Here is a 17,079-nt window from a genome sequence, read left to right as displayed (position 1 = left end):
GAGATCCCACCACTGCACTCCAGCCTGGGTGACAGAGCGAGACTCCATCTAAAAAAAAAAAAAAAAAAAAAAAAAAGTTAAACAAAGCCGTGTTTGTCTTCTATGTCTGTCTTTCTTAACTCCTACCAAAATACTTCAGATGCATAAAAATCTGAAAAGTTACACCATTCATAGGTAAGGCTGATGATTAACATTTTCTCTGAATTTAAGTAAAATTTTCTCTGTTGGGCCAATTGAATGGATTGAGAAATCTAGCTGTTAGGTGATGTGATTTGCTGTTATAAACAGAGAAAATTGTAAGTCAGAAGACATTTTATACTTTTCCCACTGTATGCCTTCTAGCTTGAAAATAGGATCCTGAATGTATAAGTACATTAGCCAGCGTCTTAGTCCATTTGTGCTGCTATAACAAAATTCCACAGACTGGGTAATTTATAAACAATAGAGACTTATTTCTTAGGGTTCTGGAGGCTGAGAAGCCCAAGATCAAGGCAATAACAGGTTCTTTTGTCTGGTGAAGGCTGCTGTTTACTTCCAGATGACAACTTACTGCCTTATCCTCCAGAGGGAGGGAATGGAGGGGAGGACTCTTCCGCCCACGTGGCAGAAGAGATGGGCGGGTGCAAACCCACTCCCTCAAACTCTTTTATAGGGGCCCAATTCCATTCATGAGGGCCCTACCCTCATCACTTAATCACCTCTTAAAGGCCGCATCTCTTATTACTATGTTGGTGGTTAAGTTTCAACATGTTAATTTTGGGGGACACATTCAGACCATAGCAGTTGGAAACCCTTGTGGTGTGCGGATTTCCCATTTTAAGGCTCTCAGAGTGTGGGATAAGGGGAATTGGGGAATTGGGGATGACTGTACAGTTCATCCTGTGCTGGAGAATATTCAAAATAATAGTGCCATACAAGAGCACATATATGAAGATCCTGTATTACTCTGGTTTTTATTCAGTTTAAGAAATTCAGATTATTAAACACTGGGAACTGCGTGGTAGGAGAATATTTGCTCATATTTTATAGGCCAGTTGCTTGGTGGATGCTAAAATCAATTTGTAGATTGCCTTTGGCATGTCTTTGGACCTGGGCACATCAACCTATGAGTTACCACTTCCATAATGATGTTAGATCTATAGCCAGATAAATGGTGAATGGGCCAAATGCAAACCACAAACCAAACCTGAAAGCTCCTCTCATTCAAAATAGAGTAAATGGGAAAACAAAACACAACAAAACAAAATGATGTCTGAGAAAATATATTGACTAGAAAGGGTTAAAGAACATCCTAAAAATCCAGAGGAAACATGACACTAAAAGTGATTTTCTATAGGAATCAAAAGAAAATTCTTAAAAAGAATTGTCTCTATGAAATGAACAAAAAACTTTAAAAGAATAAATGGAGATCGAAAAATTACATGAGGAGATGAATAGGAATACTTACAAGTAAATGATTATTGCAGAAGGAGATGAAGGGCAAATATAAAAGTAAAGGGTTTTAAGAAATTGTAGATTAATAATTTATTCACACTTTTAATCATTTATTGAAAATTGCGTACCAGTTATGTGTCTGGTATTGTTGTAGGAGCTGGGAATACAACAATAAATAAGATAAACTGAGACTTTTTCTCATGGAGCTTGCATCCTAACAAGAGGAGACAGACAGTAAACAGTATCAGATGGAGATATGTGCTAACCAAAGAATTAAAAGGGTTATGTGTTAGGGAAAACTTTCCATTTTAAATCAAGTAGTAGAAAAGTCTTTTCTAGGTAGTTGATGTTCAAAGTTATATTTGAGTTATCAGAAAGAGCTATACCTTTCCTCATGGCTCATGTCCTTTGGACTTTTTTGCTAGGTTCTTTTGTGCTTTAATTCTACAAGCATTTCTTAGAGCCCTTTCTCTAAGGGCCTTGACTACTATCGCTCTGCCAATGATTATGATTCTCTTGAGCTATAGACCCAAATATGCCAGTTCCCGAATACTTGGCACTTGGAAGTCATCAATTAAATATGCCCAGTACAGAAGTCATCATTATTAATTGTCCCAAATATAGTCAATTCTCATTATTCGTGGTAGTTATGTTCTATAAAGTCACTGGAAACACTGAGTGAGCGAATACTGAGCCATTGTTTTTAGGAGAAATACAGGTTTAGTTTCCTGTGAGCTTCTGGTCACATTTTCATCAACCAATGAATGCATAACCTTGATTTATGAGTGTTTCTGTTTAAGGACATGTTATTTAATATATCTTGTTGATTCGTTAACATTGAACTCATAGCCAACAGCACTATACTCATGCCTGAGAGTTTATCTACCATGTGGGTTTTCTCTGTAAGGCACATCACAGTTTTCTTGAGCTTAGGAACACTAGACAGCACATAAGTACTATTGTTGGGGGCCATTTTAAACAGCAAAATCATCAACCAAAAATGCAGAAATGCAAAAAATGTGGCACTGGATAGACTATGAAAATGATATTCGTTTGCAATATGAAAACTAAAATAAGAAGGCAGAGCATTGCCTTGTTTAAACCTTAGCTAGAAACATGTGCATTAGGCAACTCAAATTTTTCACCCCTCTGCACATGTCTGTTGAATGACTATGAAAGAACTATGAGTATTGCTTTTAGGTTTACAAATAAATTTTAGCATGTAGGCAAATTTGCAAATACAGAATCTGTGAATAATGATCTACTGTTTATTCTGTCTACTTATGTTCCCTCTCTCACAAATGAAAACACCATCAAACAAGTTACCCAGGTTAGAAACTTTCCGTCAACCTTCTTTCCTTCCTATTCTTTATCACCCATATCCAATTAAGTTCCTCCTAAATACACCTCAGAGACTGATCTTTTCAATTTTAATTTTTCCTTTTCTTTATTGTACTCTCTGCAATACAACTTCCAAAATATCTAAAATTCTTATGGTCGCTAGAGTACAAATACCTTAACATAATTTATGAAGCTTTCCTGCCTCATCTCTTGTCAGCCCTACACCTTACACCTCAAGTTCCAGCCATGGAGAACTTCTTTCAGATTCTTAGGATATGTGATGCTTTTTTTTCCATTTAGCCTCTTTGTCTCCTCCAGGAACATTTTTTTCCCTTTCTCTCTTTCTGGCTTATTCTTCTGACTCATTTGTCAATTAGAAGCATAAACGTCATTTTTTAAAGAAGCTTTCTTTGACACTTCCCCCACCCACCCCCACCCCCCACACACACACCCTACTTTAATCCATAGGATTTTGTAGTTCATTTGAATATAATTGCTTGTTTGTCAGTCTTCCATAGTAGTCTATAAATTCAGTAAGTACAGGTACTGTTCTCAGTGTGCCAATCACATGGTAACCACTTAGTATATATTAAGTGACTTGGTTTTTGGTGAGATTGTGTGTATTAACACAAAACTTTTGGAGCAGTATAATACTAATGACATAAAGTAGGAAAAAATCCAAGTTTTACTTGCCTGCTTATTGTTTTATATCTATTTACTTATGTCTTCAGCAGCTTTTTAAAAAAAAGTTAATGATTGAAAGAGCTTGGAGCTTAAGTGAAACCTCTGTAGTTCATCTAGTGACCTCTCTGTGAATAGACAGGCACTTCACCAATTACTCAACTGGACTGGTCAAACATCTACGTCTCAAATTCCACCTTTAAGTATTGAGTTGACAAAATTGGCAGAGGGAATAGAATAACGAAAGGTGAATTTAGCAGCCACTAAGGAAACTCCAGCTCATTTTTGTAAATGGGAAGCCAGACCTGTTAGATAAATTGGTCTTTTCTTTTGTTTTTATTCTATTGAAGGAATACTTGAAAGGCAAAACTATACCCAGTTTAGAATTAAGTAGAAGTTCATGATTTGGTTTTTATATAGAATTTCATCTTATGTATTTTCTATCATGTATAACAAAAAATTAAATTAGTGTAGTATGGTATAATTAGAGAGAATGCTTTCTCTAAATTCTCTAGTAAGTGTGTCTTGGCTCCAAAGCATGTTGAATATGTAATGTCACACTATAATAATAAAGGTCCTTTAGGGCTGGTCACCTTAAAATAAAAAGCCCTTAAGTGTGTACAGAATGTAATTAAGATTTAATAATACTACTATGCTGTGACATGGTGACAAGTTGAGAATAACTTTAACAAACCAACTAGCAGTTTCCTCTTATTTCTCAAACGGAATCATTTGCCGCCTCATTAACGTATGGATGAAAAAAGCCTTGCATAGCTGTTCTAATGTTCGATTTCATTTTATAGGAAGGAAAAATTCGGGTGTACAGTTATAATCACTTTAGAACTTTAAAACTGTTGTTTTTAGGCTACACCAGGGTTCAACATACCATCCATGAACCAAATCCAGCGTGTTGCCTGTTTCTGAATGGCCTGTGAACTAAAAATGGTTTTTACATTTTTAAAATCAAAAGACAAGGAATATTTCATGACAGGTGAAAACTGTGCAAAATTATAATTTGTTTCCATAAACAAGGCTTTATTGGAACACTGCCATACTTGTTTATGTCTTGTTTATGACTGCTTTTGCACTACAGCAGCAGAATTGAGTAGTTGTCCACCAAGCTCTCATATATTTACTATCCTGCCCTTTACAGAAAATGTTTGCCAACCCCTGAGCTACACTAGTGTCTTTACATGACTTAGTACCTTAAGTCAACTTTCCCAATTTTTTAGGACCAGTTTGGGAATGTAACAAATAAATCATCTTGAATAAAGTTCTTCAATTTTTCAGGAAGGCAGAGGAAAACTAAACTAGGTATTGCATGGCATTTATACTTTTTTTTAGGTGGGCAGGGCTTTTACTTTAATCATGAATTTTGTCTTATTTATTTTTAAAATAAGCACTTGCATGAGATACTGTTCTAAAAGCTTTATAACTCCTCTAAATCCTCATTACAACTGTATGATGTTGGCATCTCTACAAATGAGAAAACCGTGGCACACCTATTAGTGAAAGTTAAATAGTGGAACTTAAAATAGTGGTAGGAAGTTATACAGCTATTTATAGCAGTTGTACAGCTAGTAAGGGGCAGAGTCACTATTCAAATGTAATAGTCTCTGGTTTCAAAGTCAGTTTTCTTTACTACTGGTATTCTCTCTTTCCATTTTTACTCTTATTTATTTAGAAAAGCTTTGGATTAAGAGTAGAATTCAGGGCTGGGCGTGGTGGCTCACGCCTGTAATCCCAGCACTTTGGGAGGCTGGGGTGGGCAGATCACAAGGTCAACAGATCGAGACCATCCTGCCCAACATGAGGAAATCCTGTTTTTCCTAAAAATACAAAAATTAGCTGGGCGTGGTGGCGCACACCTGTAGTCCCAGCTACTCAGGAGGCTGAGGCAGGAGAATCTCTTGAACCCAGGAGGCGGAGGTTGCAGTGAGCCAAGATTGTGCCACTGCACTCCAGCCTGGTGACAGAGTGAGATTCTGTCTCAAAAAAAAAAAAAAAAAAAAGAGGAATTCAGTAATAAGTGGGGTGTGATAATCTAAACACGCTGAGTTTGTATTAGTTTCCTAGAGCTGCTGTCACAAGGCCCCATAAACTGAGTGGTTTAAAACAACAGAAATGTGTTCTATCCCAGTTTTGGAGGCTAGAATTCCAAAATCAAGGCATCGGAAGGACCATTTTCTCTCTGAGACTGGGTAGAATCTTTTGTTGTGTTTTTCTAGCGCCTGCTGGTGATCAACAGTCTCTGATGTTCCCTGGCTTGCAGCTGCATCACTCTATTCTCTGCCTCTGTCATCGCATGGTGTTCTCCCCATGTGTCTCTGTATCTATTCTTTTCGGCTTTTCAGGACACCAGACATACTCTATTAAAGTCCCACCCTCCACTGATAGGATCACATCTTAATTTAACTAATTACATCTACAATGGCCCTATTTCCAAATACAGTTACATTCTGAAGTTCCATGAAGGACATGAATTTGGGGAGACCCAGTACACAACTCATAAGTCAGATATTATTCTGTAGAGCACTTCTCATTTTAAGCCCAGAAACCCTAAATTAAAAGTGGAAACTGTGCACCAAGAATCTTCATGCTTTTGTTTTTTGTTTTTCGGGTTTAATCCTGTGCTAGATTATACCCTAAGGGGGAATACTAATTTATTGTTCTCAATTCCTGCTTTTTTTCCTGCTTCCCATTGCCTCTTTGTTCAGGATTCATTTGAAAGTTGGTTTTTATTCTGGACATTTTTCTTCTGGAATGTTCTGTGGCTTTTTTAAGGAAAATTTTTCTTACCTGTTATCATAACTTATGGAAAGGTTGGTTTCCCTTCATTCTTGTGAATTTGAGACAGTAGATTCAGAAACCAGCTTTGGTGTGCTGGTAGTTTCCTTGTAAGGATATTTTGTATACACCCTTACAGGTTTGTAAGTCAGGTTCAATAAATGGTAATAGTTATTTTTATTTTCTATTGTTATCATCAATGTTAAAATAGCAGATTTTGAGAAATGTGATACTACCTCAAATTCCAGACCTGGGACTTTGTCTTTTCCCTTGAAATATAAGAGTAATTGGTCCAATTGTGTCAACCCATTTTCTTTTCTTTATTTTACAGGGTGCCCGGGAAACATTTGAGAATTACTACCGAAAACAGAGGCGAAAACAGGCTCGTTTGGTACTTCAGCCTCCATCTAACATGGTAGGATTACCATCTTCACTTTTCTCATATTTTTACTTTTCCTCCTTGATGTCTTTTGATGCTTTTGTGTGTGTGTGTGTGTGTGTGTGTGTGTGTGTGTATACACTGTCATTCTGAGACCACTTTTGGTGGATGTGACTTGCAGTAAGAAAACATTATTCATTGATTGCTGTGTGTCAGGCACTGTTCTAAGTACTGGATGTGTGCTACTGTATTTCCTCTTCATTGGTAGATAATATTATTATTTTTACCTTATCAGATATCATCTAGGGAGCTGAGCCTTAAGAGATTAAGTGACTGATTTTAACTTAGTCCTAATGTAACAAAATACAAACAGTAACTTCTTCTTCTTTGCTTTGTTGCAGCATGAAACTTTAGATGGCTACAGGAAGTATTTTAATCAAATTGTAGGGTAGGTATATATATATATATATTTATTTATTTATTGAAATTTATACTCTTTCCATACATAGATTTGTGAGTGTTGGAAAAATAAATGAGGTTTTCCTTAGTAAATTCTTTTCATTTTCTTTTTTTAATCCTTAAGACAAGATTTGTTTTTGATTTTCTAATGATTTAAAAGGAATATCCTGCTGGTTTCAACATTAAGTTGCTGGAGGGCATTTTTGTGGATAAAGTGAGAAAAACAATGAATTGTAATCTTACTACACTTGATGTTTTGTTTCTTTGTTTTTGGTAGATGGAACCAAATAATCAGCAAAAGTTGGCAAACTTTTCCCAAAACGGCCAGATAGTAAAATATTTTAGGCTTAGTAGGCCATATGATCTCTGTCACAACTGATTAGCTCTGTTGTTACAGTGCAAAAGTAGCTGTAGACGATACATAAATGATAAGCATGGCTATGTACCAATAAAACAATCTTTATAAAAACAGGCAGTGGGCTAGGTTTATCCCATAGGCTATATAGTTTGCCACCCTCTTCTAGAATATATATAGTGGTACGGAATTGCATTTCCCAAATAAACATCCCAATACAGGCATCTTGTTCTAATTGCAAAATAATGACTTTGCAGTTAAAAGAAAAGGAAATAACTTGGATTCTTCATCAGGTTTATTTTTTTCAGATTTAAATTGTTTCAATGTAATTAGTTATTAAAATATATCATAAAAATTCCCTAATAAAGACTTTTTTTCATTAATATGAACATTTAGGCAAGACAATGAAAGCTACATTTTAAATGCATAATAACAAAAAGCCACAACACGATTGTTCAAACATAACTTCGCATTTTTGAAACCTTTATACAATGCCTTTTCAGCACTTTGATGACAGAGTCCACATGAAGGGAATTATTTTGATATTTTGTGCATTGGATTCTTAAAAGATATATATAAAGAATACATAATATATATGATGTATATATTAGCTTTTGTGATCTCTTTAAAATTTGTTTTTTTGAAATGTATTGATGGCTGGGTATTTTCTTAATAAAACAAAATTTGCCTCCATTACCTCTACACATTTTCCTCCCTTTTAAACTACTGGATATCATTGTTAACATTTAATAGAAATTTAATAGAAATGTAACTCTAATCTCTCTAGGAGTGGTTATGAAGATATCATGATCACAGACATAATTTTTAATCCAAGTAGCCTGATTTCATTTATGATACTGAATAACTTTCTTCAAGAAAGAAATGACCACTAACTTTGCCTTTGATGGTATCTCTTAATGCTTGTCAAACCCCAGAGAGAGTAATAAAATTGTAATTTCTGACAGCTGTGCTTTCTTTTTTCCTCAATCTTAGCTTTTTTGTGGTTGAAGATCACATTTTACATACAACCCAGGGCTTAGTAAATAGAGCCTACATTGATGAACTGTGGGAAATGGCACTTTCAAAAACCATCGCAGCACTCCGTACCCACTCGGTATGTAAGAAGCCCAAGGGAACTTGTTATTTAGAGCTGATTATCTGTATACTATTCAGTGTTTTACCGCTTTAAAATCAACATATGCGTGTCTTTGGAATCACTCACTTGGAATTATATATGTCCTTCAAAGACATAGAAGTAGCTCCTTCAAATTATCACATTTTCTACCACTGAACTCACTTTTATAGAAGCCCTTTGCAATAAGAAAATAGCAGCTAACGTCTATTGATTATTCTCTCTATGTGTCAGATGTTGTTCTGTTTACTTCATATATACTCTCTTATTTCATCCTCACTAAACCCTAGAAAGGTAGGTATTATTATTATTATTATTATTATTGTTATATTTACCTTATAGTCTGGGAAATTGAACCTCAGAGAGGTTAGGTAACCAGCCTAGTGCCATACAGTAAGAAGTAGAAGTCGGATTGAAACCCAGATGGTCTGACTCTAGAGCCCACGTTCTTAGCCACTATACCATTTTGCCTGCTATAGTGCCTATTAATATTATAAACACTGATTTGGAGTTCACAGTTCTACTCTTACCTTTTGAAAAAAAATGTTTATAACATATTAAGTGGCCTAATTTTATGTTCCCATGATGTATTGATACATTTTAATGCGGCATATATTTTTGGTGATAATCCACTTTATTTCAGGTGGAGAATGCTGGCTATGAATTCCCTTCCTTCCCTCCCTCCCTCCCTCCCTCCCTCCCTCCCTTCCTTCCTTCCTTCCTTCCTTCCTTCCTTCCTTCCTTCCTTCCTTCCTTCCTTCCTTCCTTCAATTCTTAAAGATTGATTATGCTTTGGCAGTGGGAATGTGACAATGAACAAGATAGATAGTCTTTGCTCTCAGAGTTATATTTTGATTGGAAGAGATATCCAATAAACATTGTAACAAGAATGTCAGACAGTGATCATGCAATGCAGACAGTGAAAATAAAATGACAGATTAGGAAACAGGGTGTTTGCTTTTTGAAGTGGCATTCTGAGATTAGAATATCAATGAGTCACCATTTATGCAAAGAAGACCAATTAAATGATCATTTTAGTCCTAAAGAACAGTAGTGCAAGGGCTCTTATCTCAACATGTTTGAGGAATAATAGTGAGGAGTAAATGACAGAAGATAATTTAACATTAAAACAATTTTTTTAAGTGACTGTAGTATCCATCTACTTGTGCTAGCGAGACAGAGTGTTGGTGCCACAAATGCTGACTGTATTTCATAACACTATTTATTAGTAGCACCCAGCAAACAAAATACGAACAACCGAAACATCAAATTGAATCTCAAAAACACTGTGTCTATGTGACTACATTCTTTATCAAATGTTTCTATATTTTCTAGCATTATATATGGCTATTTAAAATGACTCTTTACTTTTTCTGATTAAATTATTAGTGTAAATTGAAACATTTTGAAAGATTCGATATTTCATGTATTAATATGTGCAGCATTCTCAGTGCTGATTTCAAAACATAAGATCTTGCATAATCTACTTCACTTAGTAAATTTAGCAATATATTAAAAGATTTAATATGCCTAGTATAAAGGAGAGTTCATTTCAGGAATAGTTCAATATTAAAAGATCTGCTAATATGATTGTTAATGATAATATGATAATACTGAAAAAAGTATTTTTAAGATTCAACTATACTAATCAACCTAGTCCTTCAGCCCAAAATATGAACAAACAGCCAAGAGTCATAAAATATTTGAAGAAAACCAATTATATCACATGGAAGACTACAATAAACAAGTAGAATAGCCGTTCTTTAGCAAATACAAATTACGGGCTAGAAGAAAAATTTACAAAGTAATATTTATGATTTTAGGGATGTAGAAGACTAGGTTATTAGTACCAATCCCTCAGCTGGAAACAATTGGAAATGCTGCATTTTACATATAACATATAAGATATTCATTTAAGTCTTAAAGTACTTAGTAAGGATAGTAAGGAATTGCTCAGCTAAATCAAAGGGAAATGAGTAGATAGATAGGTTAAATACTCAAGCTGCCTTTTTCCTGAAGTCGCTTCTTAGTCCAGAGTTCATAACTCAAACTTGGATTTGCACAGCCTCTTGGGCCTATTCAAGATGGAGAGTCTAATGCGCTGCCCTTCCCCCATTAAGCTGGAAAGGGCTATTCCTTTCAGGATAAGGGTGAACCAGAAGTAGAAGAAAAAACAGTCAAAATTCTTCCGTCAAAGAAATCTCCTATCTAGGCAGTTTTATCTTCAATTTTGTTCTTACATAAATACTCGGAGAATAGACATGAGGAAATGCCAATTCATCTTAATTTTTTTGCGTTATTTTTTTTCTTTTCTCAACCCCGCTTCTTCTGTACCAACTCCTTTTATAATGCATATATGATCTTGATAATGAAACCAGATGAGAGTAGTATAAGACCTTGTAAATGCATAAATATAGATCAGACTTATTTATAAATATAAATCAGGAATCTTAAAATATTAAAAAACAGAATCCAGCCATTTACAACAAACAATATATTTGGTTGAGTTTCTAGTAGCAAATGCTAGCTTAGTTCAATGTTACAAAGTCTGTTAATATAATGCACATAATTGTAGATTAAAAAACAAAAAATATATAGTCATTTCAGTAGATACAGAAAAGCAATTAATAAAACACACAATAAACTTATGGTAAAATTTCTTAGTAAATTAGAAACTGGAGAGAATTTCCTTAAACTAATAAAAGCAGTCCTCCAAAATGTATTAAAGATAGTCAAGACCCCTGTCGAGAAATTCTAAAATGTCATTCAGAAATTAAAATGGGTTTAAGAAGACCTAAGTAGAATTGAGAGCTATACCATGTTCATTGATTGGAAGAGTTATTATTATAAAGATATCAGCACTTTCAAAATTGACCTATAGATTTAATTTAGTGTCAATCAAATTTCAATAGTTTTATTATAGGGAAGATGGCTGTCTTACAACCTAATTATAATATTTCAAACTAGTACAAAAGCCAAGAGCAAGTGAGAGATTCCTTAAGACTGAGAATAATGTATTTGTATACCAAGACAATTGAAAAATCATATTAAGATCCTCTGATATTGTCATTGGATAGATAATGGACCTTCAAACAGTGTCACATGTATATGGATCCTTGGGATATGTATTAGGTGGCATAGAAGGTCTGTGGATAGAAGACAGACTTAAATGAATAGCAGTGGGACAGCTGACTGTCATGATGAAGGAAAATATACACCAAAGATTGAATTTCAGGTGGATAAAATACGAAAATGTGAAAGCCAAAACCATTCATCTTTTAGAAGATACTATGATAAATTATCTTTATGATTCAGGATATGGAAGGAGTTCTTAACTGAAAACTAAAAGCACTATCCATAAAGGAAAAGATTCAGACACAAAACATCAAACTACGTTAAAATTATAAGAATAAAACTTCACAAAATCTAGTAGAAAAATATGCCACATAGTGAAAAATGGTATTTGTATATACCAACACAAACTAATATAGAATATATGAAGAATTCCTACCAAATCATTACAATAAAGATAGACATCTCAAATAAGAAAAAATGAGCAAAGGACAAACATTTTATGAAAGAAGGAATCCACCTGGCTGGGAAAACATGCAAATTAGAACCAAATGAGGTAACATTATTCAAGAATTAACAGTACTAATGTTGATAAAGATTTGGAGCAATAGAAACTCCAATACACTACTAAGGGAGTAAGTTTAAATTGATAAGACACTTTGCAAAAGTGTAATATCTTATAAACTTAAAGATCCCCATGGATCAACTTTTCTCTAACTATATTATCTTCAGTAATTTGCCATAATACACCATAATAAAAATGCAAGAATATCTTTCCAGCATTGTTGGATTTTAAAATGAGAAATGACTTAAATGTCCATCAGCAGTAAAATAGATAATCTGGGTTAAACTCAAACATTGGATACTATAGAGCCTGAAAATAACCAGAGTATAGCTATATACAATAGCATTCATGAATTTCACAAATATAATGTTAAATGAAAGAAGCGAGAAAGAAAATTATACATATGGCTTATTTCCACTCATAATGTTGAGAGGGAAAATATTGATTAAGTCTCAGTATTTAGGTGGATACAAATTAAGGACAATTTAGGAGAATGAAAAGGCTAGCTACAGACTGAGAGAAATCTTTGCAGATCACATATCTGATGAAGGACTGGTGTTCAAAATGTACAATGAACTCTTAAACAAGAAAACAAGGTCAGGCATGGTGGCTCATGCCTGTAACGCCAGCACTTTGGGAGGCCAAAGCAGGAAGATCACTTGATCCCAGGAGTTTGAAACTAGTCTGGGCAACGTAGTGAGATACCGTCCACAAAAAAATTAAAAAATTAACCAGACATGGTGGCATGTGCCTGTGGTCCCAGCTACTCAGGAGCGTGAAGTGGGAGGATCTCTTGATCCCAGGAACCTGAGGCTGTAGTGAGCCATGGTCATTCCACTGCACTCCAAACTGGGAGACAGAGTGAGACCCTGTCTCAAAAAAAAAAAAAAAAAAAAAAAAGAAACATACTCATCATCCTGTGTCATCAAGGAAATTCGGAACACTAACAACACCAAATGCCTGAGAGAATGTGCAGCATCAGGAATTCTCATTCATTGCTAGTGGGAATGGAAACGGTACAGCCAGCTTTGAGGACAGTTTGACAGTTTTTTACAAAACTAAACATCGTCTTACTATATAATCTAGCAGGTGTATGCCTAGGAGTTTTTCCAAATAAATTGAAAACTTATTTCCACACTAAAACCTTCACACAGATGTGTATAGCAGCTTGTTTATAACTGCCAAAACATGGAAGCAACCATGTTTGTCAGTGGGTGAATGGAGGAACAAACTGTGGTACATTCATATAATGGAATATTATTCAGTGATATAAAGAAATGAGCTATCAATCCATGAAAAGACACAGAGGAACCTTAAATGCATATTGCTAAATGAAAGAAGCCAATCTGAAAAGGCTACATTCTATATGATCCCAACTGTATGACATTCTGGAAAAGGCAAAACTATGGAGAAAAGAAAACTATCCCTGTTGCCTGGGAGTTGGGAGAGGGAGGGATGGGATGAATAGGCAGAGCACAGGGTACTTGGGTCACAGCAAAACAGTTCTCAATGATAATATAATGGTGGAACATATTTATGTATGTGAAATCCCATAGAATATATAACACAGAGTAAACCCTAATGTAAACTCTGAGTTTTGTTTAGTAATATTGTGTTGGTATTGGCTCATCAGTTATAACAATTGTAGCACACTACAATTATTACATAATATTTCAAACTAGTACAAAAGCCAAGAGCAAGTGAGAGATTCCTTAAGATATCCAAGATATTATAACAGGGCAGAAATGATGGAAGCAAGCCAAAGGATGGTATGAATCCAAAATAAAAATTGGCCTCTTAGAAGTTTATGATGATAAGAATTGAGATATTCAGAGATTAAATGGATAAGACCATATATTATGCTGATTAAGAAGATAAAGTCAAATGCATACCCCAAAATACAGAGAGCAAAGACACAGAAATAGGAAGGGAAAGTTAAGAAACAAGGATAGCTGGTGTACACTTTTGGTTGTATTTAATAGAGATTTAGAAAGGAAAGACAGTGACGAAAGAGGGTACTGTAGTAATAAAATAAAATAAGGGGAAATTCCAGTGTAGTGAAAAGAGCAGATTCTTAAAGTTGGAAGGATACATTGAGTGTCAAACAGGGTAAATGACAGGAGACAATTTTTTTATATTGGAAATTTTATATTTTAGTGAGAGGGCAAAATAAAAGCATTTTTAAACGTGAGGATTCAAAGTTTACTCTTTACCCATCCTATATTTGTATTTATTTTTATTTTTGATATATAACCTTGCTTTGTTGCCTGGGGTGAGGTGCAGTGGTGCAATCTCTGCTCACTGCAACCTCTGCCTCCTGGGTTCAAACAATTCTCGTGCCTCAGCCTCATGAGTAGCTGGGACCACAGGCATATGCCACCATGCCCAGCTAAGTTTCGTAGTTTTAGTGAGGATAAGGTTTCTCCATAATGGCCAGGCTGGCCTGGAGTTTCTGACCTCAGGTGACCCGCCAGCCTTGGCATTCCAAAGAGCCAGGATTACAGGCGTGAGCCACCAGGCCCAGCCTCTTTACCTATCCTATCTTTAAGAGCTTCTTATTCTTCAAAAAATAAAAACAAAATGCAAAATATCAGATGAGATAGGATTAAATAAAATGTATGCCAAAATTAGTACAATTCATAGATAAATCTAAATAATGTATTATTATTTGTAATTAATGCTATTAATTCCTACAAAAGGAGAGACATCATGTTTAAGTTTTTTTAGGCCAAGTGTGGTGGCTCATGCCTGTAATTTCAGTACTTTGGGAGGCCAAGGCAAGTGGATTGCTTGAGCCCAGTAGTTTGAGACCAGCATGGGCAACATAATGAAACCCCATCTCTACAAAAAACAAAAAAAATTAACCAGGTGTGGTCGCTTGTGCCTATAGCCCCAGCTACTTGGGGGTGCTGAGGTGAGAGGATTGCTTGAACCCAGGGGGTCGAGACTGCAGTGAACTGTGATCCTGCCACTGCACTCCAGGCTGGGTGACAGTGTGAAACCCTGTAGGGGGGAAAAAGTGGTTTTTTTGTTGTTGTTGTTGTTGTTGTTTTAATGAAGACTCCAAATTTTACTTTCAGTAAATAATGGGCAAAAAGGATATAATTTATTAACCACGGAAAGATAATTAAAAAGAGCTGACCCAATAAAAACACTAATGGAAATTTTAAAAAGCGTACCGAAAAGTGGCTTGAGTAGGTTTGTAAATGTCAGTAATCCCAGGTTTATCAATCCGTTTGTGTTGCTAAAAGTAATACTTGAGACTGGGTAATTTGTAAAGAAAAGAGGTTTATTTTGCCCAAGGTTCTGCAGGCTGTACATGAAGTATAGTGCCAGCATTTGCTTCTGGTGAGGGCCTCAGGAAGCTTAGAGTCATGGTAAAAGGCAAAGGGGAGTTAGTGTGTCACATTGTGAGACAGGGAGCAAGGGCAAGGGGTGGGTTTGCCAGGCTCCTTAAACAACTACCTCCCACATGAACTCATTACCTCAGGGGAGGGCAGTAGGCTATTCATGAGAGATCCAAACACCTCCTATTAGGTGCCACTTTCAACACTGGGGATCATATTTTAATGTAAGATTTGGAGGGGATGAATATCCAAACCATATCACTAGGAAATGACAAAGCATTAAAAAGTTTTATACTATGTTTATAGGAGATATTCATAAATTAAGATTAGCTGAAAAGATTGAAAATAAAGAAGGGGAAGCAGAAGTGGTGATATTCTATAAGGAAAATAGAAATGAATTTGAAGATCTTAAAATGGGATAGGAGAGGGGTATTTTGTATTAATACTAGTTTTAATCTAATGAAAAGGTAATAGCCCATTTATAAGGAAGCATCAATATGTGTAAAACAAAAACTGTTAGTAATGGGAAGAGACATGGACAAGCTGCATAATTACGGGAGAATTCAAAACACCTGTTTCAGAACTTGAGCGATCAATGAGAGAGCAAGTAACAAAAATTATAATTAAAGAATTTGAATAACAAAATCAATGAACTTTTACAAAAATGACATACACATCTTTGTATCCTACCCACAGAGTTTATTTTCCATGTCAGTTAACTTTTCTAATTTGTAGATATGAGGTTATACATGGACATTATTTGTAATTTTTATTTTCCTCTGTACTTATTGTCTCTTTTGTATTTCTTATATATTTTTTCTTTATGGTAAGGTTTTGATTTTTATTTATTTAACTTTTTTATTATACTTTAAGTTCTAGGGTACATGTGCACAACTTGCAGGTTTGTTACATATGTATACATATGCCATGTAGGTGTGCTGCACCCATTAACTCGTCATTTACATTGGGTATATCTCCTAATGCTATCCCTTCCCCCTCCCCCCACCCCATAATAGGCCCCAGTATGTGATGTGCCCCTTCCTATGTCCAAGTGGTCTCATTGTTCAATTCCCACCTATGACTGAGAACATGCAGTGTTTGTTTTTTTTTGTCCTTGTAATAGTTTGCTGAGAATGATGGTTTCCAGCTTCATCCATGTCCCTACAAAGGACATGAACTCATCCTTTTTTATGGCTGCATAGTATTTCATAGGGTATATGTGCCACATTTTCTTAATCCAGTCCTATCATTGATGGACATTTGGGTTGGTTCCAAGTCTTTGCTGTTGTGAATAGTGCCGCAATAAACATACGTGTGCATGTGTCTTTATAGTAGCACGATTTATAATCCTTTGGGTATATACCCAGTGATGGGATGGTTGGGTCAAATGATATTTCTAGTTCTAGATCCTTGAGGAATCGCCACACTGTTTTCCACAATAGTTGAACTAGTTTACAGTCCCAACAACAGTGTAAAAGTGTTCCTATTTCTCCACATCCTCTCCAGCACCTGTTTCCTGACTTTTTA

General features: G+C 35.3%; 1 protein-coding gene across 1 annotated transcript in view; it reads left to right on the top strand.

Moving 5' to 3' along the window:
* EXOC6B (exocyst complex component 6B) overlaps positions 1-17,079 on the top strand; it is a 705,989-nt gene that overhangs the window by 325,095 nt on the left and 363,815 nt on the right. Inside the window, exons 9-11 of the mRNA XM_011980671.1 lie at positions 6,575-6,658; positions 7,024-7,070; positions 8,430-8,550. Coding sequence (XP_011836061.1) covers positions 6,575-6,658; positions 7,024-7,070; positions 8,430-8,550 — 252 coding nt within the window. The remainder of the gene's footprint in view (positions 1-6,574; positions 6,659-7,023; positions 7,071-8,429; positions 8,551-17,079) is intronic.

The sequence above is a fragment of the Mandrillus leucophaeus genome, unplaced genomic scaffold (assembly GCF_000951045.1).
Source record: "Mandrillus leucophaeus isolate KB7577 unplaced genomic scaffold, Mleu.le_1.0 Scaffold216, whole genome shotgun sequence".
NCBI lineage: Eukaryota > Metazoa > Chordata > Mammalia > Primates > Cercopithecidae > Mandrillus > Mandrillus leucophaeus.
Note: the sequence above shows the minus strand (reverse complement) of the source record. Positions and strands in the feature narration are given on the sequence as shown.